We start from the raw sequence: 24,257 nt of genomic DNA on the forward strand, positions 1-24,257 counted from the left end.
GGTAGTAACCTGAGCTGTGATACACTTTGGATTCCAGCCAATCATTTTACCTTTCCAAGGATAGTAGGCGGGCCCAGGTTCTTTTAGAGCAGAGCTACAGATTAAAAACGCCCAAGGCGAAGCGGTCAAAGTCTGGCTGTACTTCACAACAAAAGGTGCAAACTCAGCAGCAACAAGTGCTTTAAGCTGATACTGTGCAAAAGAGGTAAGACCTCGAATCTGACGAAACACCTGGCGACGCATAGCGTTGTTTTAAAAGCCGAGAAATGCGCCGTATTTGATAGCTTGCTGCGAGACCTCACACCGAGCGCATCTACTGCGGGTGTGGTAAATCTCCATTAGTGAGTTAGCGCGGATCGCCCGGTGCGTGGGGCTGGACGGTGGTTATCATTTTGCAGAAAAAAAGAGACTGCTAAAAATAAAAACATGAGAGGTTTGTGTTCTCCATTCTTTAAGCACCGGTTCGAGCACCGTTTAAGCACCGGCACCGTTTCAAAAGTACCGATTTGGCACCGGTATCGGATAAAACCTAAACGATACCCATCCCTAATTGGGACTGGGAGTGTGATGCACACCTGCTAACTGGTGGTGCTAGCTGGTGGTGCTCATAGCTGTTTCACTGCGTCCACAGAAGCTGGAGGGGTTGACCAGTCTAAATTCTGCTTCTTGTTGCTTCCAGTAACTTGTCATTTGTTTAAAGCTGTTGCCAAGAAAACTTAACAGTATGTTTGCTGAGCAGCCAGTACACACTGTGCAAGGAGATGCTTTCACACTGATCTCCTCCAGATTGTTATGCGTGTTCTCCGTAAGTCGGTTGCTTAGTTGTTGATGTTAATGCAAGGACTTGTAGAAAGCAGCAGACATTGAGCAGGTGCACGTGGAAGCATGCGACTGTATAAACATTCAGTGTAACACAGTAAAGAAAACCTGGAGCCATGTATAAATCACACTCTACCCCAAACAGAACAAAGCGCAGTGTGAGTGCAGGCGGCTGCACAGAACTCGGCCGGGCTGGAAACACACAGGCAGATACTAACCAGTAATCTGGCAATACAGTGCTGTTCTCCCACATAGCAGTAGTCTCCAGACACGTTTGTTTCAAACCAGATATGATCTCCATACACAGCTACCTCCTACAGAGACAAACATGGAGAGAGACAAAGAAGAGCTAAGAAAAGGACCGAAGCTGAAAGAAGAGCTGCGGTTCCTACGGACCGTCAATGAAAGATCTGAAGTATCAGCTCACTGATGAAATGTGCACAGTGTTTGACAGAAGACATTTCAAATCACTGTGAAAAATCCTGTGAGTGAACCACGATCAGCTAGCAAGAAAAAAAAACCCATACCCAAATGTTAATATTTCATACAGTATGATTCAGTCTAATGTGCTTCTCATTGGCAGACACAAGATGGACTGAAGACCCACTGAAATGCATGATTGATTCCTAAGCCTATGAAAGCCGTAGCTTTCCCTCTCCTGATAATCCAGCAGTTCTGCTGAGCAGTCTGACATGGCATAAAGAGCCGACCCTGTACGTCTCCGTCACACTCACAGTCCAGTCCACAGTGCTGGAGATGTTTGCTTCTGGGTCGGTCCTGGTCACAGAGGATGTGCTGGGCTGACAGGGGAGATGGTGCAGACCGGACTTGGCTATGGCTTTTCTGGAAACACAAAGACCAGGAAAACTGTCAGCGTCCGAGAAAACAGAGAAAACGCAAAGTCGTCAAGGTAACAAAAGGTGACAGGAACATATGTGGAGGTCTATGCACACACACATGTGCAAGCAGTCGTGTGAATGCTGAGGCATTTACACTATTGTCAATGGAAAATTGTACTTAGCAGTCAGTATAAGCTTTTAGTGATATAAGTTTGCATGTGGTAGAATACTGCATGTTGACCTTTTGATGACTTAGGCTGTTGTGTGCATTCCAGAGCGCTCTGGCATGCACACCCTGGGGGCGTGGGAGAGGTCGGAGCTTCTCTTATTGTTTTGTGGCAGGATAAACGTAACTATGTCTGTTTTAGTCTAAGTGCCTTTTGTTTAGATGAACTGCTGGACGTCCAGACCAGCAGGTTTAGGGGAGTCTTTATGGGGTCACATTGACCCCACACACACACACACACACACACACACACACACACACACACACACACTCCAATGTAAGGAACAAACACCTGCTGATGTATAAAGACCAGGGCAGAGTCCCGGAGCCCTCACTCCGTGCGAGCGCTCTGTGGCTGCTCTTGCTGCAAGTAAAACTGTGTTTCTCCTCTCTGACTCTCAGCTGAAGAAGTGTCTTAGAATACATCTCTGGACATCTCTTGAGTTCCTAATCTTCAAGTCACTCCTGTTTTCTGCTGTTAAACCACTTCCACAGTTTCTGTGCTACTTTCATGGTTCAATTTTAAAATATTCTGCTATTTCTGCTTATGAAGGCTATATCTGTTGGTATTTATTACTTTTACACATTTTAAATTATTAAGCTTTTTATGAGTTTTTTCTCCTATTGAAATGAATGGCAAACATCCCAAATTGCACTCAAACTTGCTTCTTTTCAAGCTCAACTCCTTCCTCACACTTTCACGTACAAACACCACTCCAACTTTAAAATGCACTCAAATTATTGGGCTACTACCAAATAATTCAGCTGTTTCGTGTCTCTTACCGTTTTCGTAAAATCCCTGTTGAAGTTTTCAGTGACACCGTGAAGATTTTTCAGAAAATACATGCGTCGCTATGGTTGCTATGCAGCTCAGCTACAGCGCACCACTCTAGTTTTCTGAATCTGTTCTTCACGTCTGACCAAATTCTTCTTCCTCGCTCAATTTTCACCCTACCCTACACAAATCATACATCGAAACGTAGGTATTTTTGTTAGGATTCAGAAAATGTGACTTATTATTGTGGGAATTACAGATTTCTGCCAAATGGCCTCAAAGCAACACAGTCTTCAGACTCCGCATTCACAGTCTCAAAGTCTCTGACGGGACGCGTTTTCAAATGGTCATAAATGATGTCATGTACAGACGGAGCCCAACATATCTCCAGACAGCCCTGCTCACGATTCAGTCATGTTTTTGATACCTTTTACCATTAACTGTGTTTGTTTCAGGGTACCAATCTGTTTGTGGAAAACACCAGACACACTAACACAAAGAAGGTCGATGAAGGTTGCACAGCAGCGTGGGGAGTTTGGGCCTTTCTCATTTTTCCCTTTTCATTTTCAATAAATATGAAGACACTGACTATTCAAAGTCATTCACATTTGGAAAAGAAATGTTTATTATTTATTTGCATAAAGCACGAGCTACGTGTGAGTCAGAAGCTGCTCTGCATATTTCATACTGCTGTGATTCTGGCTGACACGGTGGTGCGTGGGTGTAACACAGCGCACGTACAGCAAGTGTGTGGGCAGTTACGGCTGTGCTGGTGACTGCATGTTATGTATTACTGGTAACAAGAAGTCACGTAAGCGTCCCAGTTTGGGCAGATGTACAGCACCACACATCAGAGCATAACTGGAGTCTAACCAACAACTACACGTAGCAGAAGCTTCAGCTGCCCAGCCAGGCTGCTGACTGCCTGTTAATCACGATGAACACTGAGATAACAGGCGGCTTAGTAGAAAACAGTCGTTGCTCATAATCGTCAGAAAAATGTAAAAAGCAGCCACAGAGCAAAATAACTAGCAGGGATTTCAAAACTTGTTTTAATGGACTGAAGCAAAATCCTGCCCCCCCCTAACAGGCATAATGGTGCACTGCCTGTTAGCTTAACCCTTCCTTACTTCATATCACACTCACATCTGTGTTTTGCCACAAAATTGTGTAGCATTTGTCATTTTTCTGACAGACTGAGTATTAAAATACGATGCACCGTTTTAGACATTTATCAGCTCACTGCACACATCCTGAACATGCCACAGACACACAAACATACTGCTGTGACGTCCCAACTGTTTGACCACGTCTGACATGTAGTGACGGATCATCATGAAGGGTCGGTTGGTAGAAATGGACGTTACTTCTGCTAAAACCATCAGACATTTTCCCTAATTTGCATCTTTTTTGACTGCAGGGCTCTGAACACGCTGCTGTGTGTGATACAAACATTCCCACAGCTCTATGTTATGGTGTCATTTCAACATTTCCACAGACTTCTTTAATATTCAATATGCAGCTCAGTTTTATTTAGTGCTTTATGAAGCACGGCAGCCTGAAAGAAAGCTCTTTTTCTTAGATTATATTTGTACGTGAAGCAGAAGGCGCGACGGTTAGTGAAGAAGCTGCAGTTTGTTTCAGGGAACACAAACTTTACTGTGAGGGTTTGAGAGAATTAGCCTGTGTGTGTGATAACTGTGCAGATGTTGTTCCCACAGCTGCCACAAGAAGACTGAAGCAGGTATTTGTAACTATAGTGAAGTCAAGTGGTTTCTCATTCTTATTTCTGTCGGGTATCTCAGAAAGGAAACGCCAGCATTGTTCAGGGTCTCGAACCAGCTACTCGCGCTTTGCTAGTCAGCTGCTCTAACCTCCAGTCTTCATCTCACCAAGGAGCTCAAAGTTTGATTTGAGTTGCCAGTGAAAAACACAGCAGCATAGATCAGCCCTCAGATCCTGCAACGGTAACGCCAGTGTCATGTGATCACTGACATTCAAATATTCATTAGTGTAGAGCATAGGTGTCAAACTCTGGCCCGCGGGCCAAATTTGGCCCGCAGCCTAATTATATTTGGCCCGCAAGGCCATACCAAATTACTATTAGAGCTGGCCCGCCGGTCTTATACAGCGCATGTACTGCTAATACTACAACTCCCAGAATGCTCTGTTGGCGTTTTGGCGCGTCAGTCAGGACAGGACCCATTAACGCCCTCTCCTCTGTTGACTGTAGTCATAGCAACCGCGCGAATACTGCCGCGCTACCTCTCCCAAAATGGCGAAAAGAAAGAACGAAAACAGGAGCTCTCTGGACAGGTGGGAGACAGAATATCTGTTTACCTATGTAAAAGACAGACCTGTTTGTCTTGTATGTGGAGCTCATGTGGCTTTAACCAAGGAGTACAACATTAGACGACACTATGAAACGAAACACCAAGAGAAGTACAAGGACCTGGACATGACTCAAAGGCGCCGGAAAGCAGAAGAGATGAAAAGAAGTTTTGTTTCACAACAGACTATGTTCAAAAAAGCCATATCACAAAGTGAGGCTGCTGTAAAGGCTAGTTTTGTTGTGGCAGCAGAGATTGCAAAATCAGCCCGGCCCTTCAGTGAGGGAGAGTTTGTGAAAAGTTGTACGATGAAAGTTTGCGACGTTGTGTGCCCAGAGAAAAAGCAAGCATTTTTAAATGTTAGCCTGAGCAGAAACAGTAGCTGATCACACGTGAACTTGCCAACAATCTAAATAACCAGCTGATTCTCCCTCGCTGTGGATGAGAGCAGCGACGCCTCTGATACTGCCCAGCTTTCAGTCTTCATCTGTGGTGTGGACTCAACTCTCTGTGTTACGGAAGAACTTTTAGGATTAAAATCAATGCATGGAACAACCACAGGGAAGGAAATATTTGAAGAGGTTTCCAAATGTCTAACTTAAATGAAGTTGCCATGGGAAAAACTTGTGGGGTTAACGACAGATGGTGCACCAGCGATGTGTGGTCAAAGGAGCGGACTGGTGGGCAGGGTACGGGAGAAGATGCGAGCGGAGAACTGTGCAGGTGAGCTGACTGTTTATCACTGCATCATACATCAAGAATCACTTTGTGGCAAAGCCCTAAAGATGGAACATGGTATGACCGCAGTAACACGAGTAGTTAACTTTATAAGAGCCAAAGGCCTGAATCACCGCCAATTCAAATCTTTTCTTGAGGATAGAGCTGGGCGATGTAAGATTTTTTCATATCACGATATGTTTTTTTCATTTCAGGCGATAACGATATCTATCACGATATAAGCCAAATAACTATATTTGTAAGATTTAAATGTGCCGTTGCTCACAAGTAAAATGTGAAATAATCAGCAGCTTGTTTTTATTTAAATATTTATTTCCCATAATAAGTTCAACAGGGTAGATGTACTTAAGGAACATGAGACTTTTTCAGATAAATAAAGGCAAATATTGCAAACTACACAAAAGGCAGCCGCTAAAGCGTTTAAGTTTCAAAATAGAACAAACAAAACAGACTAAATTGTCAATTCCACTTAGAAACAAAATATTAATTCTAAAAATAAATCTTAGTTTGTGTTACAGAAGAACAGACAAAACTGACTAACTTTTGTCAGTATCAAATAAACTGAGAACTAAAAGGAAATTCTCAATCTCTCCTTGTTGTATAGCTGAGCTTTTCAAACAGTTTTAACAGTTACTTTAGTCTGACAAAAGCCGAATGACGAATTAGCGCTTCCAGTCAGACACTGAGGCTACGTCCACACGTACATGGGTATTTTTGAAAACGGAGATTTTCCGTTTTCGTTTTAAAAAATAATCCCGTCCACACATAAAGGCAGAAATGAAGGAAAACGCTGCTATGAACATGCCAAAGCAGCAGGTGGCGCTAGATTCCTAACCGTGCGGAAATGTTGGCCAATCAGAAGTCTAGAAGCCTCGGTGGGAAAAAGTAAACAAAGCTGGGGCATAGAAGCAGAACCGAGTCGTATGTGTGGAGGGACAGTAACTGTGTGTATATGTAAGCATTTAAACACTGCAGAGAGTAGAATTAATAGTATTGTAGAAATTCATTTCACTGAAACAATAACGTGGCGCACACCTTTGACGCTGCGTTTTCTCCGTTTTTCTAGTCCACACGTAAATGCAAAAACGGAGTTTTCAAAAATCTTCGTTTTCAGTGACCAAAAACGCCGTTTACGTGTGGATGAAAGGTGCAAAAGCATAGAAAAATCTGCGTTTTCAAAAATACCCGGGTACGTGTGGACGTAGCGCATGCACCAGTTTATTGTATTTACAGTGCACGCTACTCTGTTTTTTGTCAGACTTGAAATAGCAGAAATACCTTCACACTACGGAACTTCTATGGCTCTTCCGTTCGACAATCTCTCCGGCGTTGGAACCATCATCTGTTTTCTCTTCGGTCACGCTCGGTTGATTTTTCTAGTCGGCACACTCATTTCCTCCATTACCCGCTGGCTGCTTCCCAAACAAACACACGTGCGGCTTGGCACTTGTGCTGTACGTAACAAGTCACGTGACGTGACGCTGCGGCTGTGATTGGTTCGGCTCTGCGCTACTTAATTTGGATTGGCTGTTTTTTTTTTTTTTTTTAAGAGGACAAGAGCGGCGAGGTCTATCGCGATAGTTTAATTTTTCTATCGAGAAAAAGTTATATCGCGATACATATCGTTATCGTTCTATCGCCCAGCTCTACTTGAGGAGTGTGGTTCGGAATACGGAGACGTGCCGTATCACACGGAGGTGAGGTGGTTAAGCCGAGGGAAAGTACTGAACAGATGTTTCGAGCTACGCGAGGAAATATTTCAGTTTCTGGAAAGCAAAGGGCAAGACACAGCTGAGCTCAGGGAGCAAGAGTTTCTGTGTGAACTGGCCTTTATGTGTGATATCACGAGCCATCTCGATGCGCTGAACCTGCAGCTTCAGGGACGGGGGCGTATCATCACAGATATGTACGCTGCAGTGAGAGCTTTTAAAACGAAATTGTGCCTGTGGCAGAATCAGATGCTACAAGGAAACCTGGGCCATTTTCCCTGCTGCCAAACGATGAACATGCAAATCTCTACTGCTGTGTTCCCATGCGTACAGTTTGCTGAAAAACTCTGTGTACTCAGTACTGAGTTTACCCGGCGGTTTGCCGACTTTGACGCCCAGAAATGTCGATTTGAACTGCTCAGTAATCCTTTTGCAGTTGACGTGGCAAAAGCTCCAACAAACCTCCAAATGGAGCTGATTGAACTCCAGTGTAGTGACACGCTGAAATCAAAGTATGATGCTGTGGGCGCTTCACAATTTCCACATTTCATCCCTGACACAATGCCTGGGCTCCGCACCCACGCTGCTCAGATGCTCTCCATGTTCGGCAGCACTTACCTATGTGAGCAACTATTCTCCTCAATGAAGATGGCCAAAACATCTCACAGGAGACGTCTGACCGATGAACACCTTCACTCGATCCTGAGGATTTCCTCAGCTCAGAGCCTGAGCCCAGACATTGAGGAACTAGCATCCAAGAAGAGATGCCAGGTATCTGGCTTGGATGCATCAGAGTAGATCAGTGTGTAGCAAACTGAGCTATAATTACCATTTTCCTTGTGCAATTTGTCTTGCTACTCCCAGACATGGGCTTGAATGGTTTCACGTTTAATGATATTTTTATTAGTTAAGTGGTTTATTATTGTTATTTTATTTTTACATTTATTATTAGCCTGGGGAAAAAGTTTACTGCTAAAATTTAAATCAGAAGGCTGCAAATACAATTTTTATTTAAGAAATGCATTCCAGTGATATGTTATTTAATTGGAATTTCAATTTTGCATGTGTGCAATATTAAGTTATATATGTTTATATAAGTTATATAAGTTATATATCGTTCAGTTTTAAGCGTTGCTTATTCCATATTCAGTTTTTCAGCAAAACTTATTTGAGTCTGTAAGAAAAGGTTCCTTGTTATATCTGGAGGAAGATTTTTTTCAATAAATATTAATGTTAGCCCGCGACTTTGTTCCAGTTTTGAATTTTGGCCCACTGTGTATTTGAGTTTGACACCCCTGGTGTAGAGCTAAAGGTCATAGCTCTCTCTGTTGCATTATGAGGTGTCTTTAAGTTGATGGGTCTGCTCAGCTATCTTCAAAGAAACACTGTCTCGCATTAAGCAGAAAAATGATCTACAGTGGCTTTGAAAAGTATTCGGCCCCCCTGAACTTTCCCACATTTTGTCACATTACAGCCACAAACATGAATCAATGTTATTGGAATTCCAGGTGAAAGACCAACACAAAGTGGTGCACAAGTGGGAAGTGGAACGAAAATCATACATGATTCCAAACATTTTTTACAAATCAATAACTGCAAAGTGGGGTGTGCGTAATTATTCAGCCCCCTTTGGTCTGAGTGCAGTCAGTTGCACATAGACGTTGCCTGATGAGTGCTAATGACTAAACAGAGTGCACCTGTGTGTAATCTAATGTCAGTACAAATACAGCTGCTCTGTGACGGCCTCAGAGGTTGTCTAAGAGAATATTGGGAGCAATAACACCATGAAGTCCAAAGAACACACCAGACAGGTCAGGGATAAAGTTATTGAGAAATTTAAAGCAGGCTTAGGCTACAAAAAGATTTCCCAAGCCTTGAACATCCCACGGAGCACTGTTCAAGCCATCATTCAGAAATGGAAGGAGTATGGCACAACTGTAAACCTACCAAGACAAGGTCGTCCTCCTAAACTCACAGGCCGAACAAGGAGAGCGCTGATCAGAAATGCAGCCAAGAGGCCCATGGTGACTCTGGATGAGCTGCAGAGATCTACAGCTCAGGTGGGGGAATCTGTCCATAGGACAACTATTAGTCGTGCACTGCACAAAGTTGGCCTTTATGGCAGAGTGGCAAGAAGAAAGCATTGTTAACAAAAAACCAGAAGAAGTCCCGTTTGCAGTTTGCCACAAACCATGTGGGGGACACAGCAAACATGTGGAAGAAGCTGCTCTGGTCAGATGAGACCAAAATGCAAAACGCTATGTGTGGAAAACTAACACTGCACATCACTCTGAACACACCATCCCCACTGTCAGATATGGTGGTGGCAGCATCCTACTCTGGGGGGGCTTCTCTTCAGCAGGGACAGGGAAGCTGGTCAGAGTTGATGGGAAGATGGATGGAGCCAAATACAGGGCAATCTTGGAAGAAAACCTCTTGGAGTCTGCAAAAGACTTGAGACTGGGGCGGCGCTTCACCTTCCAGCAGGACAACGACCCTGAACATAAAGCCAGGGCAACAATGGGATGGTTTAAAACAAAACATATCCATGTGTTAGACTGGCCCAGTCAAAGTCCAGATCTAAATCCAATCCAGAATCTGTGGCAAGATCTGAAAACTGCTGTTCACAAACGCTGTCCATCTAATCTGACTGAGCTGGAGCTGTTTTGCAAAGAAGAATGAGCAAAGATTTCAGTCTGTAGATGTGCAAAGCTGGTAGAGACAGACCCTAAAAGACTGGCAGCTGGAACTGCAGCAAAAGCTGGTTCTACAAAGTGTTGACTCAGGGGGCTGAATAATTACGCACACCCCACTTTGCAGTTATTTATTTGTAACAAATGTTTGGAATTAGGGCTGGGCCATATTATACCGTTCACGGTAATACCGGTATAATGTTAGGCAACGATAGGAAAATGAAATATCGCGATAGAATATGAGTAAAACGCGCATGCGCAGTGCCTTTGTTTTCATACGCACATGGCCGATTGTTGAGTGAAACAGATGAACCAGAATTGGTTTGTAAAAATGGTGCAACTTCCGTGATGTGGAACTGGTTTGGTGTTTGTCCGTCAGATACACGACAAAGCACATTTTTTTGCAGAACATGCAAGCGGTCGTCGTTATTGTCGTATTTGTCGGACTAAGATGCTCTTAAATCTGGGAGTAATCTGGGTCCTAAACTCCGTATGCTTCAGGTCAAACAACACTGCAGCATCACTTAGAGTTAAAAACTGTCTAAATTCTTTCATCTTTAATAAAACGATCAGCGTTGCTGCTTTACCAGGTGTAACGATGAAGTTTAACTCCCAGGCATCCATGAAAACAGAATTTATTACATTTAACGGAGTTAGAAGTTAGCAGGAAGCTAGCGGAAGTTAGCTCGCTAGTTTCGCTAGTTACCTAAGCATGATATAGCATGTTCTGACGGAGAGATTTCTGAAAAAAATCAAACGTACAGCTCTGCTATCACTTCCAACATAAATGGAGACAGAAAACTAAACAGCAGTGACGTTTGTAGGGTTACTGAAGTTGGGCTAGCTGGTATATAATGATGTGCTACGTGATCGCTAGCGACACAGCTATGTTAGCATAAACAGTGAAGCTGGAGGACGAACACTAACACTTTTCCACTTATAAAAGTTAATGTGAAGGTTCCTGATAGTTAGAGACAAATGCAATCGCATGGCAGGATGCTGTAAACGGACCAAACTTCAGTCAGGAGAACAACTGAGATAATCCATCCACAATACGAGGTTAGTCATTAGTATACTGCAACAACATGGGAATAGAGCCGCTGCCAGAGAATTCAACATTAATGAATCAATGGTACAGAAGTGGAGGAAGCAAGAAGAATGAGTTTAATAAAGTTTGATTTATCTGACTGCTTTGTTTCGCTTAATGTGCCTTATAATCCCGTGCACCTTATGGTCCGAAAAATGCGTACTGCACACTGCAGTTTAATGTTGCAAAGCACCTCTTTTTAACTTCAGTGGATATTATACATGGTTATGCTCAGGATATGTCAGCCCATTTCTACTGGAAATGCCTTTTGGTTAAACTTTCAGCAAGGAATTTGCATTTGCACTGTTACATTTTTATAAAGCTTTAATGTACATAAAAACCAGCTTCTTGTTTAAGTGAAAATAAATGGAAGGTTGTCTTTTTGCGCTAGTAATGTTGTGGAGTTGTATTTTGTCTCGCATCAATTATATCGTCAGTTATATCGTTATCGCAAATTTTCAAATATATATCGTGATAAATATTTTTGGCCATATCGCCCTGCTCTATTTGGAATCATGTCTGATGTTCGTTCCACTTCTCACGTGTGCACCACTTTGTGTTGGTCTTTCATGTGGAATTCCAATAAAACTGATTCATGTTTGTGGCTGTAATGTGACAACATGTGGAAAAGTTCAAGGGGCCGAATACTTTTGCAAACCACTGTATGCTGCCAGTAAATTAGTCTGACTATAGAATCAAACTGAACCAGCACAATAATACACTGCTGCTTAGTTATTATTTAGTTACATGTCACTGTATATTTTTAACATCTGAAGAAAAAAAATGTATGTCTGCAAAACATAAAACACCAGTTCTGTCAGGTCTATGTTAGGTGTGTGTGTGTGTGTGTGTGTGTGTGTGTGTGTGACAGAGAGAGAGAGACATACGAGAGGAAGTTGTCCCATGTATCCTGGTAAGGATTGTAATAAATGCTTTGCTGGGGTCCATCTAGTGGAGAGGAACAGCCTTTATGGAGCATGGAGCCACATGAGGTAGCATCTGCTGCAGCCGCCCCAACATCAAAGCTCAGGCCTGCTGGAGCCGGCTGGCCAAGGCTGGGACTGGTCACGGAAGTCGACATTGCGTTCGTCAACTTCGCTGTACTGAGACTCGACTCTAATGGATTATATCGGCCGAAGACGCCAAACCCTGCTTCGTTGTCCTGAAACACGGAGTCTGCCGGAAGCAAGTGTGAGGAATTTCGTCTCAGACAGCGAGGAGGCCAGAGCAAGGGCCGGGCTTTGATGTTCTCCGTAACCACAGCCTGCGTTAGGTGCCTGTGAGCTGCCAGGGTGAAGCTTTCTTCATCAGCTTCATCATCGCTTTCTTCTTCTTCACCCGACTCAGAACAGGAGCACGGGGAGACATCCATGCCCTCTTCATCCTCTTCTTCCTTTTGCAGTCCTGTGCCCATATGCACTACACTTGCCAGTAACATAGAGGATCCCAGTAAATGAGGTTCAATAGATTTCACTTTCGAACGACGTGCACAGGAGACTGAGCAGCAGGGACGATGTCTTCCTCTTCCTGTTCCTTCACTTGCATTTGTTAGCCCAAGCTCGATGATAGACTGTCGCTTCTGTCCACTAGCCACTAGTAGGCCAACACTCGGGCGCCTGCGCTGGTCAGTGCAAACCAGAGGCAAACCGACAGAGGAGCGTCTGGACTGTACTAATGCTACAGAGGGCAGACCGACGCTGGAGCGCCTCCTGGCTTTACTGGCCTGAACAGAGGGACATTTGTGACGCACTGCAGCAAAATGCTTTTGTCTTTTTTGGCGTCGACCAAAGTGTCGCTGGAAAAACAAATCCATCTCGTCTTGGAGAGCGATATAGTACACTGCTACTCAAAATGCATCTGATGAGATACGGTTGGGTAAAGAACACACAGTGCCCTTTCCTTGTCTTCATTGACTGCGGGTTAGCAGTCAGATATCAGATATCCATGCGACCAAAGATTGGTTTCCTCCACTCGAAGCTGGTACAGCTACTGCTGGACATCTCTGACTCTCCAGCCCTCCTTTGGAAATGCTGCAGAGGCAAACAGGCCGTTACAGAAATCTGTCATTTCTCATTAACAGAGAAAAATGTTCCCACCAAGGAGTTTACTGAGGTTAACGACTAAAAGAATCTCCAAACAAATCAGACTCAATCAGCTGTTCTCAGGTTGGATGATCTAACTTGCTGTTTCATGATGCAGTGCTGCTTTCTTCAAAGTCAATCAAATTATGACCAAAACTTTATTAATACCAAAACATCTGACACCCCACACACACACACACACACGGGTATGTATTCATGTCCTTGTGGGAACTTCTCATTGACATAATGCTTTCCCTGGCCGCTCACCCTAACCTTAAAAAATGAATGTCTAACCATAACCCTGATACTAAAACCACATTTTGAGTCTCAAACTTGTGAGGACGGGGATTTTGGTCCCCACAAAGACATCTAAACAGGTACACACACACACACACACACACACACACACACACACACACACAGACCTACTAAGACCTACTGTATCATAAATATAAACTAAAGCTCATACAGGGTCACATCATTATTGTAGGATCGTTACAATATAAAGTGAAAAGTTTAACTGATAAGTTGCTTTACTAGCAGCTACACTGTTCACTGCAGCTGTGAAGCTGCTTCCAATGAAAAGGCTCATGTGTGAGCACAGGGACCGTAGTGTGTCGCAGCACAGCAGGGTGGACTGTAGTGTCACGTATCTTAATAAAACACACAGCTTCACTTTCCAGTCAGAAGAATCACTCAAATTAGAGTTAGAGTTACTAAATAAAGGTAACATTCGATCAGTCAATCTAATCTTTGTGGTTCTTCAGAAGAAGTCAAATGTAAATATAAAAGTGCTAAAATAAATTTCAGTTCCTGATTCTGAGAAGTATCAATTTATGCCCTCAGAGATGACAAAGCATGAAACCAAAGCTCAGCTCTGAAATCTGACCATAGCCACATACTTAGCAACTGAAAAATGTTGCATCAATTTGACCTCCAACCACTGACTGAAGTGTGCGAGTGGTTAAAATTAGATTCCTGTGGATGTGTGGCACATAGGCCAGCTATTCAGTATTTGTATAAACTTCATCTTCTGTGGTCTTTGAAATATGAATTTGGGCCCTGCGGCTGCCGACGCTGTCTAAACAATACGATCCTCGAGAGTCAGCAAGACCAGAAAAGTCCTCAGTAGACGAAGCTGTGACCAAACGCAGCGTTTTCTTTGCTTTTTAACTAGAAAAATCAATTCTACGTGGAGCTTCCCGCGGCGTGAACAGGCAGATTGTTTAAAAGGCTCTTCATCCTTAAATAAGTGAAGTGAGGAAGCATGCTTCGTAGCGTTGGCTTGGTGGATAGCAAACAGGAAATGAGTGTAGATATTTAATCAGGAGATTATGAGACTCAGCATATAGACAGTTTGTACGAGTCACACGTCTGAACAACACGGTTAAGCGGTGAACGACCAGCTCATTTTACCATCCGTGGCTTTGTTCTGTGTTCGCCCATCAGCAACCCAACAGTTTGTTAATGCTCACACTATTATACTCAGCAATAAGCTCCAGCTTCAGCCGCTCGCTCGGCTGCTGGCAAACCAGTTAACCTGAGATTAACACCAACACGTCACATTTTTAAATATTCTCTAAGATCACTGCTGATGTCTTTCCTCCTCCTCCTCCTCCTCCTCAACACCTGAATGCTCCAGACCAGCAAACTACGGATCTATGAAACCTTAAAGCTGTGCTTTAATTCACCATGACTGTACAAAGATATTTGTTTGTGTTTCTCATCTTAATAAATAACAGAAAACATTTTCTATAAATGAAAGTCAGCCAAGATGACTGGATGGAACTTAAGACGGTTTTGAACCATTTCTGTTCTAGTTCCGTTTTTCTAACACTGAATTTACAAGAAACAGAGCGAAGCACACACCACCACAAACGAACCTCGAGACGACAGATGAGATGATAACAGTGGGGCAGAACATTTGACATGTGGTGTGACTAACTGAACGTATAAGAGCAAACTGAAGATCACGCAGCGCATCGGATGAGGACAGTAAAGCGAGAAAAAGGCGTTTTAGAACCGTGAAGCTGAAACCTCGGGTATCACAGGAAGTCCCATCACAGACTCATTAGCCCACCGAAACCTCCTCTGTTCGCTTACGGTAATCAGCTTGACATTCAGCAGCAAACGGCTCTGCCACTCACTACGTTCAGAGATCATCACACTGACATACATTTCTTCTATTCTGAATCTTGAATGTGGGCACATTTGATCCTTACGGTTACGTAACCACAATCAGAACCAGAGTGACTTACTGCAGGCTGATGTGACGCGGATGATTAATCTACAACTTCTTAGTTTCCAACACAACAGTTGTTTTTTAACTGGGATAAGCTCAAAAGAGTCACACACAAGTTATATGACAGTAACAGGCTGGATATGTCTACAGTTCCTTCTAATCGAGTTCTAATATTTTCCTCCGCGATGTGTTTTCTGTTACATAACGGCTTCTTTCTCCGGCTCTAATCCCACAATGGGCCAAAGTGAGGCAGCGATGGGATGAAAGTACTCAGTAATAACCCACCCAAATACTTTTGTTATATAATCTTTAAAAATGTAAACGTGCATTTTTCAAGCAGCCAAACCAGTTGCTGTCGCTCTACAAAGCCAAGCTTCCCACAGAGCAGTTGCAGTTTCCCAGCACTAACTGGGTGCTTAGCAGAACACCGTGCAACCACACAGCTGGAACAGTTGTGTGTCACAGGTGCGGTCTCACTGCAGTGCATGTTCCTTCAGTTATTAGCACCGTTACCATTTTTCTGCTTTATTTCAAACCTTAAGGCTCTTTTCATACTTAGAAGAAAAATCGAATTGTTGTGTTTCTGGTAAAACTCTCGCGGCGTGCTTGCCAAACTTTAACTGTGCTGAATGAATAATCAGCAGGGCTGTGGAAAAGCAGACTGATGGATGCATCAGGGGCCAACCACAGTCCACCATCTTTAATGTAAAACACACTAAAACAGACAGTTGGACTCTTTGGAAAACGCTCAAAGAACTTTGAAGTTGGGCGCGAGTACGCGCAGCCACACCGCCGCACGTACTCACGCATCAACACGTTGCTGCTCGGAGCTGGGCTCAAGTGATGCCCTGCAACACAACTTTGCATGCTGGGATAATTTACTAGTATGTGCAGCTTTAGTACAAACTTGTGAACACCAGCAGGGTTTTTGACTGCTTACATACAGATGTTCCAAATGTTCAGACCAATGCACACTCCCAGTAACTTTCACTGGTCAAGTGAGGGACTCTGGGATGCAGAGAGATGACACAATATGTGCTCTAAATGTTTTCCAACACTTTACTTCTTCAAGTTAAATGACACAGCTCAGTGACAGTTATCCTGCAGCAGGTCACAGAGTGCTCAGCTGGATGTTAAGTCTTCTCCCTCGAGTGTCATTCAACATACATACAATGCTGACATCGTGGTGCTCCGAGGCATCCACTGTGGACGAGCTCTGCACTCATTTCCATTAACAACAGTCATTTCAAATTCTCTCACTGACACTGTGGGATGAAATTACCAAAGTGTGCCAGAAAAATGTTGTGAAATTAATCACAAGAACAACAAGTCTGCTTTAAAGTGTGCTTGGGGTTGATTTAGACTATTCTCAATAACCGACCAAGTATTCACATGATTATCATCATGGGACGATAACAGTCATTGCAAACAGGAAACAAACGTGGTCTCCGTCCAAGAATTTGATACAGCACGTCATCGTTTGACTGGCTAAGTGCATGCAGCTAAAAATACTTCTTATTGGCTGGTGGAACCCACAATGAGACATTAATAAGGCTCCACCATCCCATCTTGGTAAGCTAGCCTTGACATTTCAAGATGTGCCGCTCTCACTAAGCAGTGCAATAAATGATATGTGCAGCGTTCAGTCTGTGGCATGGTCTGGTGGTATAAATCCCTGAGGTACAAGGGAAGAGGACACTAAGAACAGGTCTGCCTTGAAAGCATCTTTACAATGAGCAGCTACTTTAGGAAACTATTTTTACACTTCACCAAAAATTAAAGATTTTTAGTCCGTAAGTGTGCCAAAGGGTGTGAGGCGTTGCAGAGCTCTGATCTGTTGGCTTAAATATTTACATGAAAAGCAGTGGTCTGCAACGCAAGCACACAAAGAGTGCTCTAGATAAATGTGGTTTTCCTCTATTGGAGTGAAACAACGCCTCAGAGCTATGTGGCAATCACCTCTATACACCAACACTTCATTATTAGAGGGGCTTTGCAGCTATCACACACAGCAATCAGATTATTTTACATCCTGATGGCAGATTTTTGGGGTCTTTTCTGGCTTTATTTGATAGAAACAGTGAAGACTGACGGGGAGGGCCGCAGGTCGGATTCGAACCCGGGCCGGCCGCTCTCAGCCATACTGTATAGCATGTGGTCGCCTGCTGCCCCAGTGAGCTATGATGGTAGATTTACCTCAGCCTGTTTCTTCTACCTCCACTGCAGGCAGCGTCTGAATCAACATCCTGGTGATTAATCCACCAATAGGACTCTGTCATGTGTTACTGTTTAAACTGGTTTCATCTTTGAAGGCGTGCAGTGACGGGAAACAATAACTTGCTTTCTCACCAAAAGTAACAAGAACGTTCTCAAAATGTTGTTTGTTTGTAACATTTGTTACAAACAAACAGAAATGCAGCAATAACTGAGACTAACGTTTGTCAGATCAATGGCTGAATTTTACAATATGTAATATTGACCTTAATAAATGCCTTCCAGACTTTATGTGAAGAAAAAGCATAAAGTGCAATGAGTGCGCTTATGCCTGCGACAAAGTAAAGGTAACTTTAGAACGCCGTCATGCTCTGCACGCCACCTGAGCCATCAGATGAACCACAGGTAGGACTTTCAGTCATTTCTGCCGCTTCAGGCTTGTTTGCTTTGCACCACAATCTGCGTTTTTCCATCACTGAAGAGCTATTTCTGATTTCAAGAGACGGTCAAACGCAAGACTACAAGAACTGTAATTTAACTATAGCTCATGTTCTTAATAAGATGCTTGCAAAAACAATCCGTTTATAAAACTGCATCAATGTACACGTGCAGCAGGAAGGTGAAACAGGTGGAACACATGTGGATCTGCCTCACATCCATATACAACCACAGATACTGAATGCAAGGCAGCTCACAAAGTTCTTCAGCCATCCAGCTGCATCCAGCTGCATCCAGCAAGAACAGTGCCACATCCTGCCGTCACTGCAACGCTCACCGTGTGTTACACAGCCGAACAGCAGCGCAGTCTGGCACTGAGGAAACACTGACTGGAATGTGATGTGGTTGATTAAGTGGTTATATGTAAAGTGCATGTAAAGGGCTCCTTACATTTCATTTTTAGCCCCCAGCCCCCCTCATGTTCTGATGCATAGATCAGACTTTTCCCACAGAAGCACAGACAGGTTCGTCTTTATTGATCCCAAAGTTTTGATCTGCAGTGGTGCAAAACAACACCTACACACCGAGTTACTGGGAAAACGTTTCCTGGAAACAGAGTCAAAATTAATAATAGCAATAATAATAATGGCAACAACAACAAAGTGAGACAGCTAGCAAAGAGGTTTTTTCTTAAATGAATGCAAATAACCTCTGCCTCTCTGCCCCCACCCTCACATGCACCCAAAGCCTGGTGGGGGGGGCGGGACTAAGCCAACCACAGGAAACCTTCACAGCGCACTGGGAGACATTCAGGATCCAGAGCAGCAAAACAGTCAGGCTGAGATGTTTACGTTGGACTGATGATGTTGGCGTCGAGGGACGTCTAATAATACAGGAACAACGGCCCACAGAGCTGATACACGGACTCTCTGACATTGTCCCTCTGTCTGGTAGCTGCGCCCTGCTCTTATTACCACTCTGCACCATTGTCAGGCTAAACAGTGACACGCTTCCATTCTAAACCACAGCGAGGCAAAGTCACTAAAATCACACTAACAAACACACGTAGACGTGCGTAAGTAATGGTGCTAACATACCTCTAATCACAAGCATTTGAACAGCAGGGCAGTCAGAGGACGTGTCACAGTGTCATCTGAAAGCAGACTACAGACACTCCGTCAACCTTTCAGTTCTAGTCTCTCTTCTGGTTCCATCTGACATCACCGATGCTTTCATTGTCATGACGATACAAGAGTCACGATCCAAAGGGAGCAGCTAATTTCCACAGCATGCTGGCCTTTGGCTCAGAAATGCACATTACATGTAGAACAGCACTGTGACACATTTCAGTTTCAGGGTGTGCCCCTGACCTGGGTACCACCCACTCTGTGTGGAGCTGGTGCAGCTGCACACAGCCGACAGGATATTTATGTGTCAAGGAAGGTGGCTTTGATCCACTTGACGAGTGACAAGTTTGTCGTTTTACTTTCAATTGCTGAATAAAATCTTCTTTTGGTTCCGAGTGCACTTCCCCCACAACACTCGGACAGCTACACCCCTTCGTCGCTTGGACTCTGTGGGGCACAGAAAGTCTATGTGCTGCTTGCCTCTGGACAGATGTTCTAGCTGTGTGATACTGAGATGGAGGCAAAGCACTGAAGCTGAAGAAGCTAAAACACAGAGTGCTGCACAGTCTGCAATAAACTCGTCACTCCACTGTGGACAGTCGTATATAATAGTAATCAGAACTGTCACCTCACAGCAAGATGGTTCTGGGTCTGTCAGCGTTTGTACGTATTAATATTAATCGAATGCGGACCAAAATTACTTGAAACAGACATCCAAAAAGAAGAAAGCTTTTCAGAGTTTCTGACTGCTCTAAAGTAAACGACGGAGTTCCTGTCAGAGCTACGCTGCCTGTCGTCCACTGTGTGTAGCCTCCGACTGTCGTACATGCACCGCAGCACTAGATGTTCCTGCACATTCTTCAACTCGGAGAAAATGTCACAGATTTTCCAAAATGAGCGCATGAGCAACACAGGATGAACAAATGAATGTAGCCATTACATGTTTAGGATTACCAGATGAACTACTGGGTTTCACACACACACACACACACACACACACACACACACACACACACACACTTGTTACAGGACAGCGACTGTGGCCTCCTGCTACACTGGAGTCTAAACTCTTTATATGAACAAAACCTACAGCTGTGCAAAGATGTCAGCTCATCTTGCAAGTGCCCCTGTATGCCTGCTAGACTCATCATTACTGTTCTGCTCTCTGCTTGAAGTCACAAGAACAAGGAAGAACACAGCACTGCATCAGCCTGCAAGAACACAGACTCAGTGTGAGTGGATTCAGCCTCATGTTCAACACTTTCTTTCACTATCAAACCCTCCAGCTGAGACATTATTATTATTGTTAAGACTGTGTGGAAATAATGTTCACTCAACTCAACACTGACTTCATCTTAAGTTAGCATGTAGCAAACTTTTTAACCTAACAAATATTCAAAAATCAAAAGGAGAAATTAAAAGCCAACCTGTCAAAGAAAGCAGAAAACTATCCATCCGTGAGTCCACGCCTCTTATTTGTCGAGCTTAGACTAAACCCTGGTGTACGGTGACGGCTATTAGGAACAGAGGGGAGGGAAGTGTGTGTGTGTGTGTGTGTGTGTGTGCACATAGGGGGGTTAGGGGCGTGTGCTAAGAGGAAGAGAGAGTGGGCGTGGCCCTGAGACACGGAGAGCCTGAGAGAGGACTAAAATAACTACTGTATTTCCTTGACAAGCCGAGTGCAGAGCTGTTTGATAAATGCTCACACACTGACACACACACAGACACACACATACAACCAGCCTCTGTGAGAAAGAGGAAACTGAAGTAACACACAGCGAGTGATTATGACACCGCAGTCTTTCAAAGGCACACCGAGCTATTCAGAGTAGGTGTACAGTGAGGATAGACGAAACACAAAGCACCCACTCAAACACAAAGTCTATGACTCAGAGCTGCAAAGGACGTCTTTACACCAGCGCAGGAGGGAACAATGAAGAGCACTGAACAGCGAACAGATGACCATCAGACCTAAAAATAAATCCCCAATTCCAGCCGGGACGCCGCGTTAAATACTAATAAAAATCAGAAAGTCCTAAACTTTGATTTGATTCACAACAGAAAACATGTTCAATGTTTAACTTAAAACCAACCATGTGACAGTGAGGTCATTATGAATGTGATGACAGCAACAAAGGTGGACGGGGCCACGCTTCTCGCTGTGCAGCATCCTGCCTTCTTTTAACTACAGGCTGTGAACTGGACGTTTGAGAGGGGACTGGTCCCGACGGGTCAGACTATTTAACATCAGCTAAACGTGAAAAGGTTCCAACCTGAGCCTGGCTTTTTTGGTTTGTTTTTCCACAATAACTCCAGCACATTGGATAAAGCTTGCTGTGGTTTTACCTTGAAAGTGGGAATATTTCGGGCCCACGCGGTACTTCAGGTACTCGTCACCATGTAGCACAGGTGGCTGCTCAAAACAAGCTACAACCTAACATCTACACGTTGATGCCAGGTTCATCTTCATAATCAGTGTCATCATTTAACATGTAGATTATTTAGTCTATTCACACACACAGCAACCCAGATTATCCACTAGTTGCACACCACGCTCAGTGACTCACTGACACTTTCTAACCAAGCTGGAAGCACAGCTGTCATCTTTATTTCTGTTGACCTGACAACTACAGCCCCCGTTGCCGTGGGAATTGTGTTCCCAGTCCACAGGATCACTAGTAAACCACTGGCAAGGTTATACACACAGACACAGATGCACATTTGCACACAAACAATCCTGCTGTGAGTGCCAGCGTGAGCAGGAAATAACAGTGCAGAGACTTACAGCCTGTGTGTGTGTTGCCTCTGAGCATGTTTCAGGCATATCTGCCCTGCCAAGGTCTCTGAAGCACAGAAGGCAATAGCTCCACCTACTGGTCATTAACAGATGTTACACCAACAAAGTGCAACTCTCTCTTAAGGTCTTGTCGCTCTTTCAGCCTTACCTCCTGGTGAACAGCTTGAATCCAGTGAAGGACTTGGAGCAGCCACTGTGGATCTCCTCTTCCTCCACACAGAAAAGAGGCAACAAGGCTGGACCGGGGGCAAAGGAAGAAGGCAAAGAGGAACTGGATGAGGATGCAGAGTTGCAGTCTCCATCATCTACGTTAACATTTTGTAAGCACGTTCCTTCCCCTTCTGCGTTTGTGTCCACACTGGTTTCTTCAAGCTCACCACTGCAGGCCTCCGGGTCAGTGTCGTGCTCCAGATCTGTACCTGCTCCCGGTTCCGAATCCATGAGAGAGTCTGTTCAGGTCCTGTGATCTCACATTGTGTTAGAACGACCTGCAACGCTCCTGGATTTCTGGGTAGTCTTTGAAAAGCATGACGTTAAAGACGAGTCCACTTATGACGTCAGTCCAGCTCCTGTGTTACAAAGGAACTCCCACAGGACCACTTTAATTATTCCTCCTGCCTGCAAGTCCTTTACACTCTACCTCTCAATGACACCAGCTTCACTCAACTTATACAGATGTGAGATATGACCTGAAATCACGAGACAGAGAGTGAGTGTACATTGTGTCCACAGAGATATCATTAAAGGACCACACCAGCAATCACAACATGTCAGTAACTGAAGTGTGTCCTTACACAAGACACTACATGGTTCTCCTGCAGTTACTTAAGAACACTACTCTAAGTACTAAAGCACAGCTCAACTAAACGTATTGTGCCTCAGTTACAGTGACCCATACACTAAAAGAGTTCTAGCAGTAATGACAAAAGTTACCTGTTACTAGAGTGTCTAAAGAATTGTGATGTAACAAACACAACTCTAGTAAAGCCTTAAAGTGCAGTTCAACTACTGTTAGCCTGAATAATAATCAACACTTACGAGCTGGTCAAGGACTTCAAACATGGCTACCCAGCAGAAGCTACAAAGTCAATATTCCACAAGCCAAAGGTCGTTCACAAGAGAGACAAGGTGTGTGTGTGAGTCTACAGACGGATTAGTGCGTCTTGAGGGAGAGTTAATCCTTCCCAGCCGTCCACATGTACGCCTGCAGTAAGCAGCAGCAGCTCACAGCCACTCACTCTGCATCTCACCCTCCACACTTCTTCCTCTGACAAAGTTTACACTCAGTCTTCTTCGCCTCCTCCTTTTGGATTCGTGTTGAGTTTAATGACACTTCATGTAACGTGGATACTGACGCGCGTGCGCAAACACTATAACTACTGTAGCGAACTGCTGCACGCGCAGTTTGGTAAATACACACTGATCCTGTGTAGTACTACTCGGCCGGCTAAACCCAGGAAGTGGATAATGAAAACAATCAGGGCCTCGGCGCGAGTTGCCTTGTCACGTGCCTGACTGAATGTCTGCAAATGAATTAATGCTGCTGTTCACTATACAAACGTTTTATACACACAAGAAAGAAAGAAAGAAAGAAAGAAAGAAAGAAAGAAAGAAAGAGTAAAAAGTTTGCTGGTGAGAGATTTTTCAAATTGACTGTTCTCTGCTGCACTTCGCTCTCTCTGCAGGTCATTACTATAAACCAGGTTGCGCACGCAGCCTGCTGTGAGTCTACCTTGAACATTTGCGTTGGCTCTATACTTCAGCGTCACTGAAACACATTCACGCACAGACTTTGGCGACACTGATCAGCCGTTGTCTCTGCCCTGCTGTAAATGCCCACATGAGGGTGCTGTGTAACGGACAGCCACTCGGTCCGTGACAGGATTTTACTTTCTGCTATATTTGTTTTAGATTAGTTTCTTTAACCCGGGATTACCAGACAGTCGTTAGTGTGGTTTCAGCAGTGCTCGGATGTTGCAACACTAATACAAGCTACACCATCACCGAAGAGGCCGTGACTCCTGCTTCCGTTTTGTAGGGTTACACTTTCTAACATCAGCTCATTGACAGGTTTAATACGCGGGAAAAATCTCAATTTTTCAGATTTCACTGTCTCGTCGGGGCGTTTTCACGCCGGTAGTG

The 24,257-nt window shown here is 44.0% G+C and overlaps 1 protein-coding gene across 7 annotated transcripts in view; it reads right to left on the bottom strand.

Moving 5' to 3' along the window:
* LOC146608982 (diacylglycerol kinase zeta-like) overlaps window positions 1-23,554 on the bottom strand; it is a 74,696-nt gene extending 51,142 nt beyond the window's left edge. For 6 of the 7 annotated variants that reach the window (XM_085347744.1, XM_085347739.1, XM_085347743.1 and 3 more), the window contains exons 1-4: window positions 20,746-21,040; window positions 12,104-13,246; window positions 1,554-1,662; window positions 1,038-1,133 (exon numbers count right to left, since the gene is read on the bottom strand). In XM_085347744.1, the coding sequence (XP_085203870.1) occupies window positions 1,038-1,133; window positions 1,554-1,662; window positions 12,104-13,029 (1,131 nt within the window). In that variant the 5' untranslated portion in view covers window positions 13,030-13,246; window positions 20,746-21,040. Of the gene's footprint in view, window positions 1-1,037; window positions 1,134-1,553; window positions 1,663-12,103; window positions 13,247-20,745; window positions 21,041-22,263; window positions 22,805-23,365 lie in introns of those variants that run through there. The other variant, XM_085347741.1, reaches the window with a different exon arrangement.
* Between the last annotated feature and the right edge of the window lie 703 nt (window positions 23,555-24,257).

The sequence above is a fragment of the Diplotaxodon limnothrissa genome, linkage group LG23 (assembly GCF_057381915.1).
Source record: "Diplotaxodon limnothrissa isolate DT_005_m linkage group LG23, D_limnothrissa_male_GT1.1, whole genome shotgun sequence".
Classification (NCBI taxonomy): domain Eukaryota; kingdom Metazoa; phylum Chordata; class Actinopteri; order Cichliformes; family Cichlidae; genus Diplotaxodon; species Diplotaxodon limnothrissa.